General features: G+C 35.6%; 1 protein-coding gene across 1 annotated transcript in view; it reads left to right on the forward strand.

Moving 5' to 3' along the window:
- Nucleotides 1-3,147: 3,147 nt before the first annotated feature.
- Nucleotides 3,148-21,035, forward strand: part of LOC106666627 (serine/threonine-protein phosphatase 2A 56 kDa regulatory subunit epsilon isoform) — a 119,824-nt gene continuing 101,936 nt past the window's right edge. Inside the window, exon 1 of the mRNA XM_014393948.2 lies at nt 3,148-4,359. Coding sequence (XP_014249434.1) covers nt 4,224-4,359 — 136 coding nt within the window. The 5' untranslated portion in view covers nt 3,148-4,223. The remainder of the gene's footprint in view (nt 4,360-21,035) is intronic.

Raw genomic sequence — 21,035 nt, forward strand, 5'->3', positions numbered from 1 at the left:
ATCAGGCCAGTACATTCGGCACATGTCTATGTTCTTGTTCTCACTCCCCCTCGGCGGATCTGCCTTATAGAGAAGGGTCACCCTCACCTAATTGAAGATAGGCCATGCGAGGTTGACATACGGAAACTTTTGTGTCCAGCACGTAGAAAAAGGTTTCTAGATGCTTAATTAAAGTGTGTCACTTCTTGGCTCCATATAGTGAGCGTGTAAGGATGTCACCTGACATGAGAATTGTGCTTTACCATGGCAGCGAATATTTGGATCCTCTGTTCTGATGTCTTGTGTGCCTATGTGTATATTGAGATTGAATGTATTTATTAGTATGAATGTGTATTATGAGGGCCGATGACAGAATGTTGAGTACCCTACAGACCCTCAATTAGTTTAGTTGTTTGTAAGTGTGTGGTTTAATTATGTGCCATGAGTGAATGGCATTTAATTAGGAAAATGTATTTAAGAGTGAGTGTGAATAGGTTTGGATTTGGGGACTGACTGTGTTGGGGGCTGAAATGACCTAGCTGTTGGTAGATCCTTGAGTCCAACCTCAGTGAATGGACTGATAAGATCAATGTCTGACCCCAGACTGCCAACACACAGGGGTGATTCTTGAGGCCTGGTGGTAATTTATTACAAATTACAAAAGTGGTAGGCTCAACTCTGTACATGTGTGTATATATGTACATGCATATGCAGATTTGAGCATGTATTAATTAGTAAACAGTCTTGGTATATGATTTATACATTTTTTGATTTTTTTGGCAGTATTTTATACATCTTTTACCCATATTAAAAAATCTACTTGGATTAACATACAGTAAACTTGTTTGGTCGTTTCTGACCATTTTGGTCTGCCAATGCTGGCTGTTTTCTACCTACTTCAAGGTTCACAGGTGACCAAATTCTCCCTCTCTTCCATTATGACCTAAATGATCTGTTGTGGGAATTTCCAAATCTTAGAAAGACACTATTCTTAAGGTAGTTTTGCTTTTTCTGCTTTTCCAATTTGCTTACTTCTTTAGACATTAATACGTATAGCTTTTCACTTTGCAGTCACATAAGACAGATTCCAATGTTTCTGCCTCTTCAGGACAACAGGTTTCTATCTCAGTGTTCTTAATTTTTAAGGTGGTAATTAAATAAGCAATTGCTTTTTTTAAAATTCTTTCCAATCAAGAGAGGGGTAGAGTTTTGTTTTCCTGGTTAAGAGGTTGTAGAAATTTATTTTCCTACTTTTGCACCTGGGGTCATTTCTTTCTCCATTGTTCATTCTTTAAGCATGCTTTGGGTCATACCAATTTGCTATTCCAGTCCAAAGAAAGGACTGCTCCTGCTGTATCTAGTGTGTTAGCACGTTTCCTTCAGCGTCCTCATCTTCAAGTTGTTTCCAGACCATTGAATTGAAGTTGACTCTTAGACCTCCAGTGCTTAGTAGTTCAAGAATATCTATCATATTTTTCAAAGCTGGCTGTTTAGTAATTAATAGCCTCTTCACTTCACTCTAAAACACACTAATAGACTCTTCTCGTCACTGCTAAAACTTAGCCTAGCATTTTGCCAAAAAAGGATACATCCAAAAATGGATCCTTAGTGAGTCCAAAACCTGGTGGAACAACACTCCAGGCATGAGGCAGATTCATAGAAGGGCCATCTGCAAGACTTACAAAGGAATTACTGGAAGGTAACTGTGACAAGACCAGGATTCTGGTTAGACTCCTCTTGCCAGGCACATTAAAATCAATATTTTATGAAGAAGGAAGTGTTTTTCACTAACAGCATACAATGCCTAATGCCAAGATGTCGGTTCCCTTTGGATGAGCATAAGAAGCTGCAATGAAGGTGATGAGATGTGTGAGGTTGGAAGCACTCTATACCTGGACCTGATAGGTTTAAGACCAAAAGAGAGGACTTATTACACTAGATCTAAAATTGAACAAGGGGTAGTGGCAGTAAGCAAAGGTCTATGTCCACTTGCATGGGTAAGTGGTTATGTTTCCTTTCATTTTGTCATGTACCATTATTTATTTTAATTCTACCGAAAATTTTGTGTTGGTTCCTTAGGTCTTTTATTTTATTGAATTTCAGAACCCTTTTGCCACTCTTGAAAGCACCTTTTGTACATATAGGTTTAAGAAAGAGAACGGTTTCCATCACTGTTGTGGGACAAGTTTGCATCCTTTCTTCATAAGAAGAAACGTTTGTCTTTATAGACTTTGAAATTGGTTTTGTGTTTTGGGCCATCATATGCATTTTTCATATTATTCTTTATTAACACCTGAGTACAGATTCGGTTTGCATGGATCTCAGCTTGTAAGATTGTTGGGACCCAAAGGGGTTATGCTAAGATGCAATTCAGCCCTTTTACCTCGTTCCATCTTGGATCCATCAATGTACCATGTGAGGACCCTTTCTGAAACTTGAGATTGCCTTTATGTTACAACATACATCGCCTATGTAGATTTTGTGTCTACTATTCCAATGTTTTTGGGCACTATGTATAAATTTATGTTTTTCACAATTTTCTTTATTAACTTTTGGGCATAGAGTAAGGCTGCATGAAGTTCAGCTTGGAAGACAATTAGGACCACTCCAAGGGCCTTTGCTGGTGTATAATTTTATATTTACGTTATAAACAGCTAGTTTAGTTATGGCAATTGAATTTGTAATAAAACATGGCTCGGGCAAGTGTGGATGGAATGTTTGTTTTGTCGGTTACACCAATAGACCATTTGTTACGATAAAGTCAACGTTGACGTCAACGGTAACCGTATGCTGGATGAAGCCAAAAACTCAGGGATTATCGCGTAAATCGTCAGAAATCCAGCCCTTTATTTTGTTTAAAGCTGAAATTTGAATGTGAATTTATGGCAATTTGAAAAACGAGGAGACTTTTTGGTGGAAATATCGCCCCGTCCTACCTCAACCCGGTGGTGGACGGCGTGCTACGAATTCGCCGCCGGCCGCGGGAATCTCGACCATTCTACCAAGGGGAACGTAGAAAGGCAGAAAAAAGGTGAAAAATAAATATAAATTGTTTCTGTAGGGGTTTTGAAAGGTTTCCGACTCGTTGTCATCCTGGGATCGGGTTAGGCGAGCGGGCACAATGAAGGTCGGTCTCGTGACGTTGGCCAGACTGATCACGGAATATCTCGTCCACGACGGTACTTCGCGTTAGACTATTTTCAGCGGATACTTCTCGCGATCTCTCCCCGTTCGCGATCGTTCCACGAAAGAGTCGCGTATTTATTTACATTTTCCTCAGTTTCTGAACAGGGTCGGAAATAATTCCGAAATAATTTCGGAAGCCGGCCTTTTCAGATTCAACCCTCGATACGGACCGTTAGCGTGTCAATAGTATTTACTTGTCACGTTTCGATTTGTTTGGAATATATATATANTGCGAGGGATTTTCCCCCCTGTGATCTCTTTTATTCTGTGGACGGGTGTAGATTGGATATTGTAGGGAGCGTTCAGACGGTGGCTCTTTTCGACGCACGACACGCAGAGAGGGCGAACGAGAGCCGTGAGATCGATGTTTGACGATGGTATGTTGAAATGTGTTGGTGAAGTTTGTGTTTTATTTTGTATGGTGATGTGATGACGATCCCGGCTCGACGACTGTGATTATGACGAGAGGATATAAAACGAGTGGAAAGCCTGGCGTTTTATATCGGCGGATCTGAGCGGAAGTATTTATACACGGTTTTAACTGGTCGTAGGAGAGAGCACATGTACGTAACCGATCCGTTTCTCGTAGACGGACCCTTGGCACGCGATTAACGCCGATTATCGTGGAGGTACGGCTGGAAGAACGATAGCGGAACACTCTCCAGGAGCGAAACGTCCGGAATTTTCCCGGAAGAGAAAAAAAGTGGCCGGCCGACGAGAGGGATTTGAATTTTCGCCCTCCGAGAGCGCAACTGTCGGACGACCCGCATTTTTGAAGGGCGATAAAGGAAGACCTGCTCCTTCCGTGGGCTCCGAGGAGAAAAGGGAGCGGAGATCGTAATTTCAGAAAAAATGAAAAAAGGCCCGTCTCGCTCGAATAAGAAGAAGCCTTTGAGACAGAGCCCGCCGGACCGAAACTGAGACAGAATCGTCTAAAAACCTCCGACAGCCGAGAAGGACGACCTCCCCGTTGCTAGTTTTGCGATTATTTCTCGACTCTCCGTCGCCGGTCGCCCCCGTTTTCTTTCTGGAAGAACGTTTTTGCCTTTCTGTTCGAAATGTCATCGACCACGTTCGTCGATAGGATCGACCCGTTCGCAAAACGGTCGGTCAAGAAGAAAAAGAAATCCCAAGGATCTTCGAGGTACAGAAATTCAACCGATGTCGAGTTTCCGACACTCCCACTTCTTACAGGTTAGTCCTTTCTCAACAATTTTTATTCATACGCTCATTTAAATTTTATCCTAATTGTTTCTGTACTTTATACTAATACTTGCATTTTTTAAACTCTTAAACACTAAAAGATTTAGACAAAAAAAAAAAAATAAATAAAAAATAAAACAAGAAAAAAAGAAAAAAATGGAATTTATGTAGACCGTAAGAATTAATCAAAGAATATCGCATGTGCATGAAACACGTCTGATTTTACTCAAAGCGAATCATCAGTACAATTTTCATATTATTTGCATCGTTTCTTCTACCTTAACCTTTCTTTGATGAGAATTTCATTGATGTTATGATTGTAAAACAAATATTCGACTTTATTGCTCTGTTTGTTTTTCCATTATAGTTATTTATTTATTATTTTTAAAGCTTTGCCTTTTGTTTAAAATTAGTCGTTCCCTTATTAAAATTGGAGGAACTTTAAATTGAGTGAGGCTAAGCCGGGTAGGTTACGCGCGCTGTTATCTGAATTTTCCCCAGCGGCGAGCTAATAAAACGGCACTAAACGCTTGGAAAATCTTCTCATTTCGGATTTTCTGACAGTTTCGGCCTCTTCCTAGGCCAAATTTGTTAATTTTCCATCTCGCAGTGACCGACGTTTTGGGGAAAATAGCAAAATCCGACAATGTGTTAAATCGGTTTCAGCCATCTTGGCCCAGCAGTAATTGGAAATGAAAATAGTTGTTAATATCTTTTTTATTTTTTTATAATAAGAAAATCCATTGGTTATACTGTAAACAATAATGCTTGGGAAATAGTCATATTGTAAAACAGAAATTGCGTGATTTGTCATCAGCAGGAAGGAATTTGTTAATGTTTTAATTTTGAGTATAATTCTTTCTTCGGCTGATCCTCTCTTTAAAATGTTTTTCTTTACCTCAATTTTACTTTTGTACAACATCCGTTGGGAAGAACGCCCAAAACAAGGAAAATGTAGCACAAATTTAAAAAAATTTCATTTGCCCGGATTTCCATTGTAAACAGAAAAAATGAAATTGTCCAGATTATATATATATACATTTTTTTTAATGGACACGGCTTAATTGGCCCGGGCTTTTTCCCATATTCCCCGACACGGACGAATCCCTTGGTCAAAGGAGATTTTGAAGAAAAATTGAAAATTTTTCAAGCAAAATGAAGAGAAGTACCTGCTACTATCCGTTTCCAATGGCGGATCAATACATTGCTTAAATATCTACTCAGTTTTTGTTCTGCGAAAGTCTCTTTATTCTCCTTTCATTGCCCAATAAATAATAATAAAATACACACATTAAAAGCCTTTGTAATGAAACATTTCTGTTCTTTGAATGAAACTTTAGTTTTTCATGTTATGACCAAACGCTTCATATAAAGTTATGATATATTTCAGCCCAATAATAATTTTTTTCAGCCTTATTTCATTTGATACAATCTGTAACAATTTTGTTGTTAGTTATGAAATAATTGAAACGTATTTTAAAATCACACCATCTACAATTAAATGCAGAGCTTTTTGTAGAGAAAAATAATATATTTATCGTTTATACCAATTTAATAGCATTATTGGAGTGTAAAAAGATAATTAACACTGCATAGTAGTGAAATGTGACTGATTTGAGTTTTTTAAATGTTAGTAGTCTGGATTTTTTTAAATTAAAAAAGGCTTTACTGTGTTTTATTTTAAGGTTTACCTTTTTCCAGCTGCTTGGGCATATTTTCCCTTCCTATCTTGTTAACCCTATCTTTATCAGTTTGGTTACAGTTGAAAGTTACTTTTTAAAAAAAACTTTTGATTTGTTACTACAGGAATTAAAAAAAGGCAATTATTCTTTGTTGGATCCAGTCGGACGTTTTCCAGCCCGATATCTTAAAATAATGAATTGATTTTGTAAAGATGAAAGGGCAACTGTGTCAATAGCTTTTGATTGGAACCCATCAAGTTAGATAGACACCGTCTGCTGTCCATGTTTTCACCCATATATGTATATTTTTTATATTTGATGTAATGTCTGCCAAATTTTTTGATAAAATCATAATCAGCAATGGACTCTAGGCTGATAAGTTGGAATTACCAATGGAATTTCTATTGTTATCAACACAATTGAAATTGTTGTTTTTTTTTCTCACCCAGTTTATCAGTAATTGAATGTAAAATTCTTTGCTTAGTAGTCACCAGGAACGAATATCTCCCGAAAGATTTTTATCAGCATTGAGAACAATATATTTTTTATGGGATAAATCTTTTCAAAAATAGTTCAAAACAATCAACCTTAGCGAATCGCAAGTGCGATTGCAGTTATTTAATTTAACGCTTTCAGTTAGGTCTTTTCCTTATCACATTTCAACAGTTTACAAATTGTGCAATTCTCAAGACTATCAGAGAGAAATTTTTTTATACATCTCTCTCTCTCTCTCTCTATCTCTAATTGTTGCCTAATTAATTTGATAGAGGTTTTTCCTAAGGTATTTGGTTTAATTTTTGGCCATCAGCCATTTTAAGGTTTACAATAAGACCCATACTATGAAGTATTTGAAAATTATTCCAAAATAAAAGGTAAAAGGCTATTGAAAATTGGTTGACCTTTTTGTCGTTTTCGTTTGCTTTCAGTCTGTTTAAACTTGAATATAGATGTATAATTAAAACACCCTTCTAAGAATAGTATTGTTAAGTCTACGGTGAGATGGAATATACTTTTCCTATGGTGAAATTTTTGAAGTAAAAGGAAACCAGGTTTTCTGTGGTAGCTGATTTGTTTAGGATTCATTGTGGATGGATTCAAATTCAATATATAGTTTTGTTACAGACCAAATTGAATACTGGTCGGTAATCTGAAATTTCTACGCTTGGTGAGATTTATTATTAAATTTAATTTTAATTATTTAACAACTCTTGTAAAGCTCAATCTGATAGTGTTTTGTTAGGACTAGGAAGATGGGCCTGTTACAATCCTAAGTAAATTTGTAAATAAACGTACTTCCTTTTTCAATGGCATATCCACAAAATTGAAATCCATATAAAATGTCAGAATGTAAACAAAACTCTTTGTAAATTGTAAATAAAACTCAGCCACCTGTTCCACTCTTGCTGCATTCCAAAGATTGTTACAGTGGAAATATGTGTTTAAACTGTTGCTAAACTTTTCCTGGAGTTGGGCATGTATTCTTTACCGTGTATAAACCGTCTTTGCCACCCCACCCCCTTTCATTCAGTTTGAAATGTATACAAAGATGTTTTCATCCAAATGGTTGTTTATACGAAAAATATTATCGTACAGATGGAAATGTTCTTTCTCTTTCACTGTCATATTACAAAAATTCTATTCCTTGAAAACCCAAGGTTTTAGGATACAATTTAATTTTTTAGGGATTTTTCCTCTGCAATTTGGTAGGGTTATTCAATGTGTGAAAAATACATTCATCTTTCAACCTTAATAATAATAATGTGACGGTTTGTGGATATAGACCTCTTTGTCGTTTATGCCTTCAGTTTGAAAAAGAAATATACAAATTAAAATTGTAGTACTTTCTATTTTAATTTTATGTTCAAACGGTTCAAATATTTCTTTATGCTTAGCCAATAATAAATAACAAAACCGCCCGGTCGAATAGTGACACATGATTTACTGTGCCAGTTTATAATTATATTAGTTATTGATTGATGTCTCGTGAGCAGTTATATTCAGAAATATAAACTTGTCGCCTTTTATTTTCCTTGTTATTTGTGCACTTATATCTTCTGAACAAGCATGTGATATCCTTGAAATGGACAGTTGTTATTCAGTTTTTATTTATTTTATACATATTATTTATTTATTTTAAGTTTGAGCCTTCCATTTCAAATTTCAGCTGTGTGTCTTACTGCTAGGTTACTACTTGATATTACTGTTGGGTTAAAACACACGATTTCCACTAGGATCCATGTTGTTTTACTACACCCGACCAAGAGAAATGCCAATTTACTCGATTAATGAATATGAAATGTTGTAAGCTTAATTTATTTACTTAAGCGTTTGTTGTTGATTTTAATGTTTGTTGCTTCTACGACTGTACTTCATTTCGTTCGAACCAGTGGTTTTTTTCAGTTAGGCTAATTTGCGATTATTGAATGTTTTCCTCTTGTCATTTGCTAAATGTCACTAGTAGAAGAACCCTAAAGTTTTACCCTATCATATTTTAGTATGTTACACGAATAGAATCTTACTTGTTTTCTTCCATGTATATTAGTGCATGTTAACCTTTTGATGTAGTTTGACTAGTTTTGTATTTGAAATAAAAAAAAAAATTACTAACTAGTCTGAAATTTTTCAAGGCAACGAATGATATTTTTTAACCTTCTTTGACCACTTTTTTGGGGGAAAATTTATAGCTGTATGTGGAATTAGGTGTTCTTATAGTTGAGAAATTTTTGGTGCTGCCTGTGACAAACGTCCTGTGTGCCAAAGAATATGGTCCTAGACCATAAAGTTATAGACGATTTTGTGAAAAAAACCCTTATTGCTTTAATCATTTATAACCATATTGGCATTATTTTCGTTCGGAAGTTCAAAGGGGTTGAGTCTTTCAAAAGTGGTTTTAGTTGATGGAATAATCCCGAAGTTTGTTAGTGATGCGGAACCTCCAAAACAATTTTGCTATACTTAGATAAATTCTAGGCAGCGTACAGATGTACGAAGGTACAGGTACTTGAAAGAACATCATTTTGCCTGGTTTGTGGATGTTTGTGAACCTCACAATTTTTTAACATGCTGCAGGTTAGATTTTCCTTACTGATAAATCCCCCTAGAGAGAGTTGCGCAAATATTACGGTATCAGTTTGTGATTTTGGGAAGTCTTTGTCATAAGCTAGATAAAAAGAACTTTGAACACTGCTTTGTAATACACCGGCTTTAATCTCCTTAAGATTGTAGTTTTTTTTTCCCTTTGAACTTGTTCAGAACAGCATCCAAAATCCAGGCTGTTGTGAATTTTTTTAAACAAATTTGTGTGTAGGTGTATAAAGTGAAAATATACAAACATGTCAACTAAAACGCTCTTAAAGACAAATACAGAAGACAAACAGCAAGAATGAGAATTGGCGTTTTTTTAAAATCAACATGCAGGCTTTTAATTTGTGACGGTTTTTTAATTAAGGAGATATCGAATCGAAGGCGATCGCGAGTGTAGATCCAACTCATATTTGCCTCGCCAACGTTTCTGGGTTCGAATCCTGGCACAAACCGTGAAATTTCAGTTTTCTTTCTTCACTTTTTGTAAAGGATGGTTTTACTCTCAGAATTTCTGTCTTTTTTTTCTATTTCTGTTTCTGTTCGAGAATTCTCTGGATCACGATATGGTCTTGATGAAAAAGCAATTTCGGTTGTTACTGCCAAGCTTTCGACCTATTTTAAGGACCTCATCAAAATAATCTTAAATTTGTCGTCAAATTGTCATAATTAAGTTTTTCACAGACGATTTCAAATTTCTTCGAAGACCGACTCAGTCCCAACATTGCCAAGGACTGTAACAGTATTCTAAGTATTTTTCTACTGATACAGCCCTTACAAATACAGTCATATTTAAGATATTTTTGCCCTTATGGTGACCTTAAAATAGGTCGAAATGAATAGAAAAGAGGTCTAACACTTAAAAAAGAAGGTTTGTGTGAGTAGAACCATTCTTTACAAAAAGCGAATCGACATAACCAGCTCAATTATTTCTATGAAATTTCAATTGGTAATTATATGTAAAAAGTATTGTAAAGTGACTTTGACCTCGTACGCGTCACTCAACGTTGAACGGATGTCGGATCTTTACTGTATCATTTTATATTAAAAAAAAGGGCAAAAGGTAAATACCGACTTCGTTCCGTTTGAGAAGTTTGGACGGTTTTAACCTGTGTTGATGTGCGGACAGGGAGGGAAATTGTGAAATTAAACGTGCCAACCCCCAATCCACGACCCCAGGTGGTGGTACAACCTTCCCCCCTTTCCATCGGTTTTCTAACTGGACGGGATATAAACGCCGTTTGACCTACACTCTGTTAATTAAAATCGGTCGATATCAGAGGAGTCTCGTTTAAATTGTTTCACCCTTTTGGACAAAATCCCCTTGGATTTTGTCTGTGCAGTTTTGTATTACTGCAGATACAATTATTCCAATTGCGAAACTTTGAACTTTGGCCCGAAGCTGTAGGAACGATATGGCAAAAAGGCAATTATTGACACTGATTGTGAATGCATCCGTATGCTTGTACGACTTACTTTTTTTCATATATGCTGTCGCAGTAATTCTCTTAAAAAGATTTTTTTATGTTCTGTGCTACCAATTTTCCCATTATAATAAACATACTCTGCCGGTAGTAGTACGTAAAACCCTCCTGTAAGACAACTTATTTATAACGCAAAAAACCATTTGTCCCATTTATTGATAACCCCATTCGTTTTATAATTATCCATAACATCTATAAAAGGCTAAATCAAAAGAATTTACCCAAAATATGTGAGATTTCATTTTGAGATCTATAAATGAACTTCTTCTCTGTCTCGATCATCCTGGTCTGCCTAGTATCGTAGGTTTTGCCTTCCAGACGCGTTTTGCCATCGTCACTGGTTGATCTGGAGGTATGACAAAATAACACGTAATAAATATGACGTAAATAATAAGAACGTCTGTCTGACCAAACTAGCTAATAACTAATAAAACTAGCAAATAACAAACAAAAAATATTCACGCCATTGCGCCGTTTCAAGTGACTATTTGCTTGTATTAACTAAGCTAAGCTAATTAGGACCGATCAATGTTAATATAAAAACATATCTAGCACAGCGAAAATATCAGTTTATTTAGAAAAAAAATTATGTATCGAATATCCATATCACATTTATTTATAGTAATTATTCAGTGAACTGCATGGATACAGTGCTAAACAAATAGAAATGCTTGGAATTTTTGAATAGCACATCTTTCTGTGCGTACAACTTTCCCACTTCAGGCCAAACGTCGACTCTTCATTAAAAAAAAGTGTTTTAGTTTTGATATGGCTAAGAACTAAGAGATATTTTTTAAGTATTTTACCGCCTTCATTAATGCGTTTCATTGGAAGTGACGAATGTTCTATGTCCTTATTACGATGAGGCACAAATCCAGATTGAGTTGAACTAGCGGGCAATGAAAATCCTCGGCCATAAAACCCTAATGTCGTTAGAAAAGGACGTTTGCCCATTATATTTTTCCACTTGAGTAAAAACGAGCCTTGACAACTTTATGCCATTTTGTAATATTAATACCCCCTAAACAAGGGAGGATTACTACCATACTTTGATTTTGATGTGTATGTATTATATTTTATTTATTGAACTCTCAGTCGTGTACGTACATTCAGACTACATATAATACATATCTTAATTTTGCCATTAACAATGTTGGTCCTTAGTTTGCAGGAAGAATAAATTTTAATTTTTTATTAACAAATCCGAGAAAAGGCCTATGAGAAATATATCCCCTTTATCAGTATTTTAAAACTATTGTTATTTATTTGCAAGGTTTGTAACCTCCAGCTGATGACCCTGTTCAGTAAATCCGTGGTTAACCAGTTGGAGGTTACAATTTCGATATAGAATGGACGGATTTGTATATCCACTATCAATTCAGGAATTCACTGTTTAAAACAAAAGATTTCTGTATTGCAAGTATATCTTCATTTCTGTTAACGTTGTGATTTATCAGTAATAGTTTTAAAGTCCTGATAGTGTTTTTCTTGTTTTTAAAATTGGCCTTGTCCAGATTTTTTAATACAAAAAAATATACGTATAGGTTAGATGTTTTATTTTGATAGAGGATCTTCCTATATTCATATTAGATTCCGTAAAGTAGTGAAACTTGTTTTCAACCACAGTGAAGTTGTGAGTTGACAGTGAAACGAGATCTATTACCGTTCCATTCTATGTCGTAATTGTAACCTCCATCCGGTTATTCATGGCTTTACAGCATAGGACGACCGCTGGAGATTACAATTACGATATATTGTAGAATTGAATGTAAATCTCAATCCATGGCATATCATAAATTCGTTATGTATGAAACAATACGTTTCAATATTGTAAATATTAATTTTTATTTGTTAACATAGTGAACAATTAATGATAATTTCAAAATCTGATGAAGGGAATTAACTGTCAATAGCTTGACGAAGGAACCGTGTGTTTTTCTTTTCTTTCACATTGACCTAATCAATGATTTTTAATACAAAATTATGTTTAAGGTGATATCAATTTTATCACCTTGGTATAAAATCAGATTTGGTAAACAAACATGTTGAATTGGCTTTAATGTGTTGTACGTTTATGTGTGCCTTGTTTCTTCTTCTGTCTGAGCAAAATTGGCGTCTTGAGTTGACATAAACGACACCAAACATTTGTGAGACGAGGCCGAATCAAATCGGTCCATTGACAAATGCCATACTATAGCTCTCATCAGGTTTAATTAGGCCCTATTGGGCCCTCTACTCACGACGACCCCACCGGTTCTCCCAACTTTGAGCGCCCTCTGTTAGTTCTGAATCTCAGTATAGTTTTTGTAATATGTTTAAAAATTTAACGTAAGACTTTTTTAGTTTTTGTAATATGTTTAAAAATTTAACGTAAGACTTTTTTATAAACCAAAAGAATTATTTTTTTGTGTCGTTTAGTTCAAACTGGGTTTTATTTTTGATTGGGCAATGTTACTCATAAAAATCTACAGGGTTTTGTTGGAAATGTGAACACGTCAATTAAAAAATTCTGAAATTCTCTTATTACTTTCCTTTCCTAGAAACTTGTAATAATATTGACATATTTTTTCTCTTTACAGAGGCGACGAACACTCGTTCAGAATACGATTTACATTTTTCGTTTTTTCAGGAAAAATAAATGTAAGGAGTTTCAAAAGACTTGTCGATATTAAAGAAAATGAGTGGTTCAACATTTCAGCTTCTTTTGAACATTTGTGCCCATTATATTGGGAGTAGAAAAAGATTTGTAATACATTTTTGATTGAAAAGACACCAAAATACACCCGCTTTGTATTAAAGTATTTGACACCGGTTTTTTAAATTGTATTTTGAAGGAACATTAAATTATTTATGCTTAACAATTAATTGGAACACAAATAGTTAGACGTTACCTATCATCTTAGTTTGCCTATCCTTGCTGATTTTGTCAGTTAGAAGCCGCGATGATTTGCAGACCAAGATAATAGGTAACCATTAAACTCTGGTTACTCCTAATAGAGTCCGCATGTTTTTCTCTAACCTTTGTCTATATTCTTTAGCTGGTAGTACACTGGACAGTATTTTCCTCAAATGTTGCCTGCTGAGAGAGGGGAATACATCTTAGCTTTCCTCATACTTGGGGCTTTTGTTCGGTGCTTGAGTTTTTCTTTCTCAAGCACCTCCAACTTTAGAACTCTCTCCAGTGCGTGTGGTTCCGGTCCCTCCTGGTGAGAAGGTTGCTTCTCTGCCTCCAGGGTCAACCTGGAACCCACCTTAAAACACTTTATTAGCCCTACTTGTCAAGGTACTGTACAGCGCTCGTTTTTGTTTGAACAATATATCTCTTCTGGCTGACAAAATCAGCGAGGATAGGTAGACCAAGATTATAGGTAACTATTAAACTATAGGTTCATCACGTCCCAGACCACAGGAGGAAATCTCACAATGGTAGCACTGTTTGGTATTTGCGATGGTTTTAATGAAGAAATACTCCACCATTTTAATGGAAACGGATTATAATTATTTAAGTGAACGATTAATGAATGTTTTTGACGTTTACAAGTGTGATTGAAACTCATTCATTAGTTGAAACCCTGATTTTGTATGTAAATTCCATAAAAGTTTTTTTTTAATTATTGAGAACCTCTTTTATTGTTTCGGTATCATTATTTAACTTGAATCAGTATGAATGAAATGCCTGTTTTAATTTGTCCTATGACAATTATTCACGGCAGTGCGTAGACCTTTTCTTGAAAAGCAAGTTTGTTTTTAGGTAGGGAATAACAATTGAATCGATTTTATGATTTTTCCTGCTTGGAATTTTATTTACCGTTCAGTATGTGGAGGTTTTCAAAAGTGCTGTCATTTTTATGGGCTGTAAAAAAATTCTATTTCACTCCAAGGGTAAACGAAAAGTTATTTTCAACTCTGAATAGGCGACGTTCGGGTGGTTAAAAAGCATTTCATGTAAGACGTTCGCCCGTTAATTGCCTACCGAATCTTAGGGAACCTTAGGCAAAATTTAATATTCCAATTTACATCATTCCGTTTGCGTCATTGTGTCTGATTGTTTAACTTACGGGAACAATTTCAATTTCAAACAGAAGTTATAATGAGTTTGGTGTCTGTGGATCATTTGGGGTTTACTCTATTCTACTCTCCTCCCTCTTCGTTTCCTGTCTTCGTCAATACGGAAAATTTGTTTTACGGAAAATGTGAAGACAAATTTTCCGTATTTTGAGAGAAAGAGGGAAGAGAGCCCCGCCCTAAGAGAACAGATAGCGTCATAGCGAGCCTGTTAACCTAGACGGGATAGTTTTCAGTCAACCTTCCGTTTCCTTTAGAGGAAGCAATGCCGTTTTTTTACTATTGCGATTCGAAAAATGAATTCGAACCTTCTGACACAATTGTGTCGCGGGTCTATGATTATTTTGTCAACAGATGTATGCTAGATGTATGCCTAAAAAAAAAAAAAACGCCTTTTGAGATTCATTTCATATCAAAGCTGCAAGTTCTCTCTCTCTCTCTTACTTTTAATTAAAAAAAGCTACACCGATTAAATAAACGCAAATCGTTTCACCTGGCCTTAACACAGTTTATTAGTAGATAGTTAATGCGTCGTGATTAAAAGCGACCTTCTTGCTGATGTTTTTACTCAACTTCGTCATGCGCTTATACAATTGAACAATCGTTCCTTCAATTTCCCCGTTGATCCCTCTCATTCGACCCATGCACTATAGGCCACTTGAAATTTTTGATGGTATTCGGCGCAATACTGTGCATGATAAAAGTAATGTTTTGTATCTTACCTATATCATATCAGATATCAGCGATATCAGATCGCCTGCAGGGGTAGCATAAGAACCAGAACTCGAGCCCACTCTCTTATATATTTATATTGTAAATAACATGAGTAATCATCCAGGCGATTGAATGTTCAGTTTTCAGGGTCTGTGACGCAAATATGTTCCTCTCGATTCTAAACCATTGATACACTTGTAATACTTATATTTGGCTCATGTCACTCAACCCAATGACCATAGGTTAGCTATTTTTGTTTATTTGCTGTTTGTTTTTTATTTGTTGGTTATCCTATTCAGTAAAGCTATGGATACATAAATTGTGATTATGGAATTGATAATGTAAGGTTCCACTATCAATTCGGAAATTCAAATTGTTTGAAACCATAAGTTTTAATATAAATATAAACATGCACTTTAAGCACTACAACTTATGGTTTCAGACAGTGAATTTCTACGTTGGGAGTTGTACCTCATTTTCAACCCGTCCATTCTATGTACTTCGGAAATGTAACTTCGTGTGGTTATCGTTATGGATAACCAGCTGGAGGTTGCAATTCCAATGTATTATATTAAATATGAACATCTACATACAATATTGAAACTTACGATTTTCAACAGTGAATTTCTATTTTCTAGTTAAACATTATGTACGATCCTTCTATTGTATGCACATACATATATTGGACAATTCCGGTATAACGTTCTATTTAAAATAAATAAATCGTAAGTTCTGTATTGTAAATAGATGTTCATATTACATATTGGAGTTGCAATCATGCCATAACCGAATATGATGACCAACTGGTTACAATTCCGATGTACATAGAATGGACGGGCTGCAGTTAAGCTTCAACTATCAACTCTGAAATAATTGTTTGTAACCATGAAATAAACTGTTTGTAACCATAAGTTTTGAGTACTGTAAGTAGATGTCCAGGTTAATTCTTGGAACTACCGTTTATGTATTCTTTCAAATTGACCTTATCTCTGATTTTTTAACACAAAATATCGACGGCTGATATATCAGTTATATTATAGTAATTTGTAAATAACAAATTATATCGATTGATTGGGCCAAATTGTTAAAGGGCCATTTTCGAAAAGTAGAGCCACACTGTATTTTCATAGATATATATGAATAAAACTCATTATTTCTATTGATTGTTTGCTAGGTTGTTTTGTATGTTAGCTTTTGGGATTGTAGGCCATTTTAGTCATTCATTATTGATTCATTGTTTAAAAGTCATTTCCCTTGATGTGAGAATTGCGAAAGCTCTACTGTATTCGGGCCAATGCTTCATATTCAATAGGGATATGTTAAACATGTGTCTCTTGTTACTCCTGATAGAGTCGGCATGTTTCTGTCTCTGCTTTGCCCATCTACTTTGGGTTGTAGTTTTTTTTCCCCTTACGAGGGTTCGCAACAGCAGAGGTCGTATAAACCCTCAGGGTGCCGGTATTTTAAAAATAAATCCATTTGTAAGCATGTCGGGTTCGAATGCAGGGCCGCTGGATTCGAACCTTTTACAGTGATGTGCCGCCGAGTCAACGCCTAAACCGTTGCGGCCACCGACGGCCCTGAAAAAGGGTTGTAGTTAAGAGATTAAATTTTCCTCTATGTTGCCTGCTGACAGAGAGGGACACATCGACGACGAGTATTACAATAAGTCCAAGTCGGAGTCCAAGGTTGAGCTTTTGCCATACCACGGGGCACTCGTGGTCTATCTCAACATTTGGTTTTGCGCTGTCTGGACCCGTTCTGTTGCCAACGTCCCACATTCGTACATCAGTTTCGGGTGTATGAATCTGCAGGTAAAAGTCCAGGGGTAGTTTAGACTTTGGGTTTATATGTGACATGTGACTCAAGTTGTTGATCAAGGTGCAATACTGCCATAGTGCTGTACTTTGCTGAACCCCTGGGCCTTCATTGTTTCAGCTTCCCTGTACATTTCCCACGTCTTTGCCGCAAGATTTGTAATCAGGAAGATAGTGCCATATGATTGTCATCTGAAAACTTTTTTTGTTATTCAAATGCAATACCTAAAAATTGGCATTGTAATCTGGTGGTTTAGCTAAGTGGACTTTATTAGATGGAAATTTATACCAAAGCCAAGCTAAAACATGACGTACGTGTCAGATTTCTCGTTCAAATAAATCACCATGATTTGTCATGTGATGTGTTGGTTACAAGTTGGTTACTTCCTTAAAAGAATAACATCCAAGGATTGGTGTATACAAACGAAGCCTGTCAATTTCATATTATCAAATTATTAATTCGAAGCAATATCTAAGAAAAATTTTTGAAAAAAATTGGCCTGTTATAAATTATAAATCTTTCACGAGTTTGCCTCCACTGTAGTTACCTTTCAATTCAATTAGCACAGTGGGGGCACAAACGTGCATAATGTTCATTTAAAGGTGGTTTGAACTTAATTGTGTACTACGTCGGATTTAAAAAAATATAAAACACAAAAACCAAGTCAATTCTGAGAATTACCTACCACTAAGTGAAGTAATGAAATGCTTTTAAAAAGAACTCGCTTAAGTGGTTCAAATTAAAATATTCAATTTGTTTTTATTCTACGCAGCCTAAAATATATATAAAAGGCACGTGAATTTCGATTACCGTCTCAACCACTTTTTATTTTCTCATATAATATATATGCAAATATATAAATTGTTGTACATAATTTTAATTACGCTAGCGGTTAAATTTGACACATTTTAATGTGAAAAGCCAGGGAAATCTGATATGATTGCTTACTTTGCGTTATCACTGTTTGTGTGTTCTTCGACCTCTACATGCTGTTTTATATCTACCATTAAAAAAAAATTCCTAATAGAACTAAATAATTTAATAAGTCCATTATGGTTTAGTGATCGCTTACCGACAACAATGAAATTCTCATCAACGCAATATCTTTCAAATTCAGTAAAGGTTTAAATTTTAATTAAAGCTTGTCTTTAAGTGTACAAGCCTTGCGGTAGCCTGTTAACAAGGTTAGACGGACTTTATTTGGATACGTTTGGTTTTACTAGTTGGTTTGGTGCCAGGCACATTTCAACTAACTGTCTGAACTATTGTGCCAAGTTAGGCCCATTGGAGGGGAAAATAATTTACTTGCCATTCTTTGCGTCATTGTCAATGGATGTTTTCCGTTTAAATAATTTCACTGGTTTGGTTTTATTATATACCATAAATATACCTAGGTATAACAATGATAATGATTTTTATCATTAATAATTTTTTGATTTAAATTTACGGGTTAAATGCTGGTAAATGCTAAAAACTTATTAGCTTAAGGGGCTCTAGACGCATTTCGCTATTTTCCAATATAATTATCGATCAATGAAGGCGAAACGATGAATAGAGGTTCTGGGTTCATATCCCGGCCTAGCCCAAAGGATTTTAATTGATAATATAAAAATATTGTAAACTTGATCTGAGCCCTCGTCCGCGACATCCAAAAATGGAAGTTGGAAGTTTAGCCTTCCTCTATGATAGGAATTGCTTTACTTGTACCTTACCTGTTCTGATCGAATTTTAAACGATAAAAATTATTAATTTAAGATTAGAACACCTTGTAGGCTCAAAGCTCAAGAAATTAGGTACTAACAGGTTTCTTGAGCTTTGAGCCTACAAGGTGTTCTAATCTTAAATTAATAATTTTTATCGTTTAAAATATGTTGTATTAGTTAGTACCTGACTAGTTTGAACAATCATTGTTTTGTGATGTTATACTTCATTATTCCAGTGAAATAATTAAAGCGTAAATAATAACCTAATCCTGGATTGCAAAAAGCAAGATATCACTCGCCTTGGAAGCAGCATAATTCAAAATTCTCAGTAGGTTGTTGGCGTTAATTAAACCTATTACTCTGTAGTTAACACCAATGAAAAGCTGAGCGATTGCGGGCTCAATTTTGTATACTTTGTAACGTAATTTACTCGTAAGACACGTGTAGGAAAATCCAAGCCCCTTGCAATTGTACACTATATAAAACGCCTCACTAAGAATCTCTTTGAACGGTGTGAGCTGAACAGTAATCAGTTAGTTCGACAAATTTGGTACTATGCGTTGGAGTTTGTGTACAGGCTTAGGAGAGTGAATTAAATTAAATTATATTTTTTCGGATTCTCCAATTGCATTTTCACAGACCGGGCTTAATATCTTTCTCAGGACCTTCCTTTTCCCATTCGTAACGACAGGTCTAATAATTGCCTTGTAGAAATGACTTGCAGTCCGTGATAGTTATTTAAATTTCAAACCTTTTTTTAGATCTCTTTGCTGTAAGTAAGGTTTTGAAATTGAAAGTCATGCTAGGACTAGGCGGCACTTTCATGCTTTAGTGTCTTACGTTTCCATTATTGTTCTGCGTCACCAGTGCACCCAGGTACTTAACATGTTCACTGTTCGTAATAGGTCCACAGTGAACGTATTTACGTATTTATTAACATATTTCGTTTGACTTGTTTATCAGGTGGATATTTTTTGAGATAACAGAGCTTGACGGCACCGTGTCGTCATCAACCTGGTGTAACAACTTTTTGCATCGTCCGAAGATTCGCTCGTTTATACTTACTTCATTTTCCATACTTCCTTGATTCAAATTTTATTCAGACTGGTACTCGTGCTAGCAATATCTGCTGCCGTTTGAAATTGCAGGTATCCTAATAATGGTAATTTGCATGCTGTTAAGAGAGCGTCTTCCGCATACACAATTTGAGTCAACCTATAGATTGATTCACCAGGGTTCCGGCTCTTATTGCTTTTAAAAGGGCCAAATTGAATAGAATGGGTGACAATGGGTTTCCCTGTCTCATACACCTGACTCTCCAGACCAGAGGTTACCGACTCTTACCTGGGACCTCGTATCATCGCAGGTCATTTTTACGACCTCATGTCCCTCGCCATTGACTCCCTATTGACGGAATCGTACGCCTGTCAAAAATCAATAAACAGGTGGTGCACGCTCACAATAGATTTTTTCCAACAATAGTGCGAGTGAGAATGTTAAGCGGTGATCTCCCAGGCCTGAAACCACACTGACAAACCATAATCGCCCTCCCAGCCCAATTTGTCACTGTATTGGCTATTATCTACCTCTTTTGATCTAAAATATAAAAACCTTGATTTTCTAGCATAAAAGGCTCAATTTACTTGAGTCAACATCACATGTAAATATAATTCATTTGTATCATAAGTTGGACAGAACAAAAATATTTTCTCTATTCAGGGATGTTTTATTCAGAACCTAACAATAGAAAATGCGGCAAATCACCGAAACAGCCATAAAATACATTGAAGACACTTTAGCAGCTTGAATAATTCAAGGCATTTTTTTAAAACAACGTGTATATGATACATCCATAAACAGAGGTTCTGCGGTTCAACTGTTAAAATATACTTCTAGTATATTAAACATTTCTCTTAATTTAAAAAATCGCACGAAACGTTATGAAAATCAAAAAATAAAACGTCACATGTTATAATGTTACAAACGGTAAATTTTAACATTTCGCTTGTATGAAATGGTAATATTTGTGCTTAAAGTGTATTTTTTATGTCTCATCTCATGGCTATTAGTTTTAATAATCAGTGGGACATAAAGCATAAAAAGTCAACGCAAGTTGGTTG

Source organism: Cimex lectularius, unplaced genomic scaffold (genome assembly GCF_000648675.2).
Source record: "Cimex lectularius strain Harlan isolate CLEC.00 unplaced genomic scaffold, Clec_2.1 scaffold117, whole genome shotgun sequence".
Taxonomy (NCBI): Eukaryota; Metazoa; Arthropoda; class Insecta; order Hemiptera; family Cimicidae; genus Cimex; species Cimex lectularius.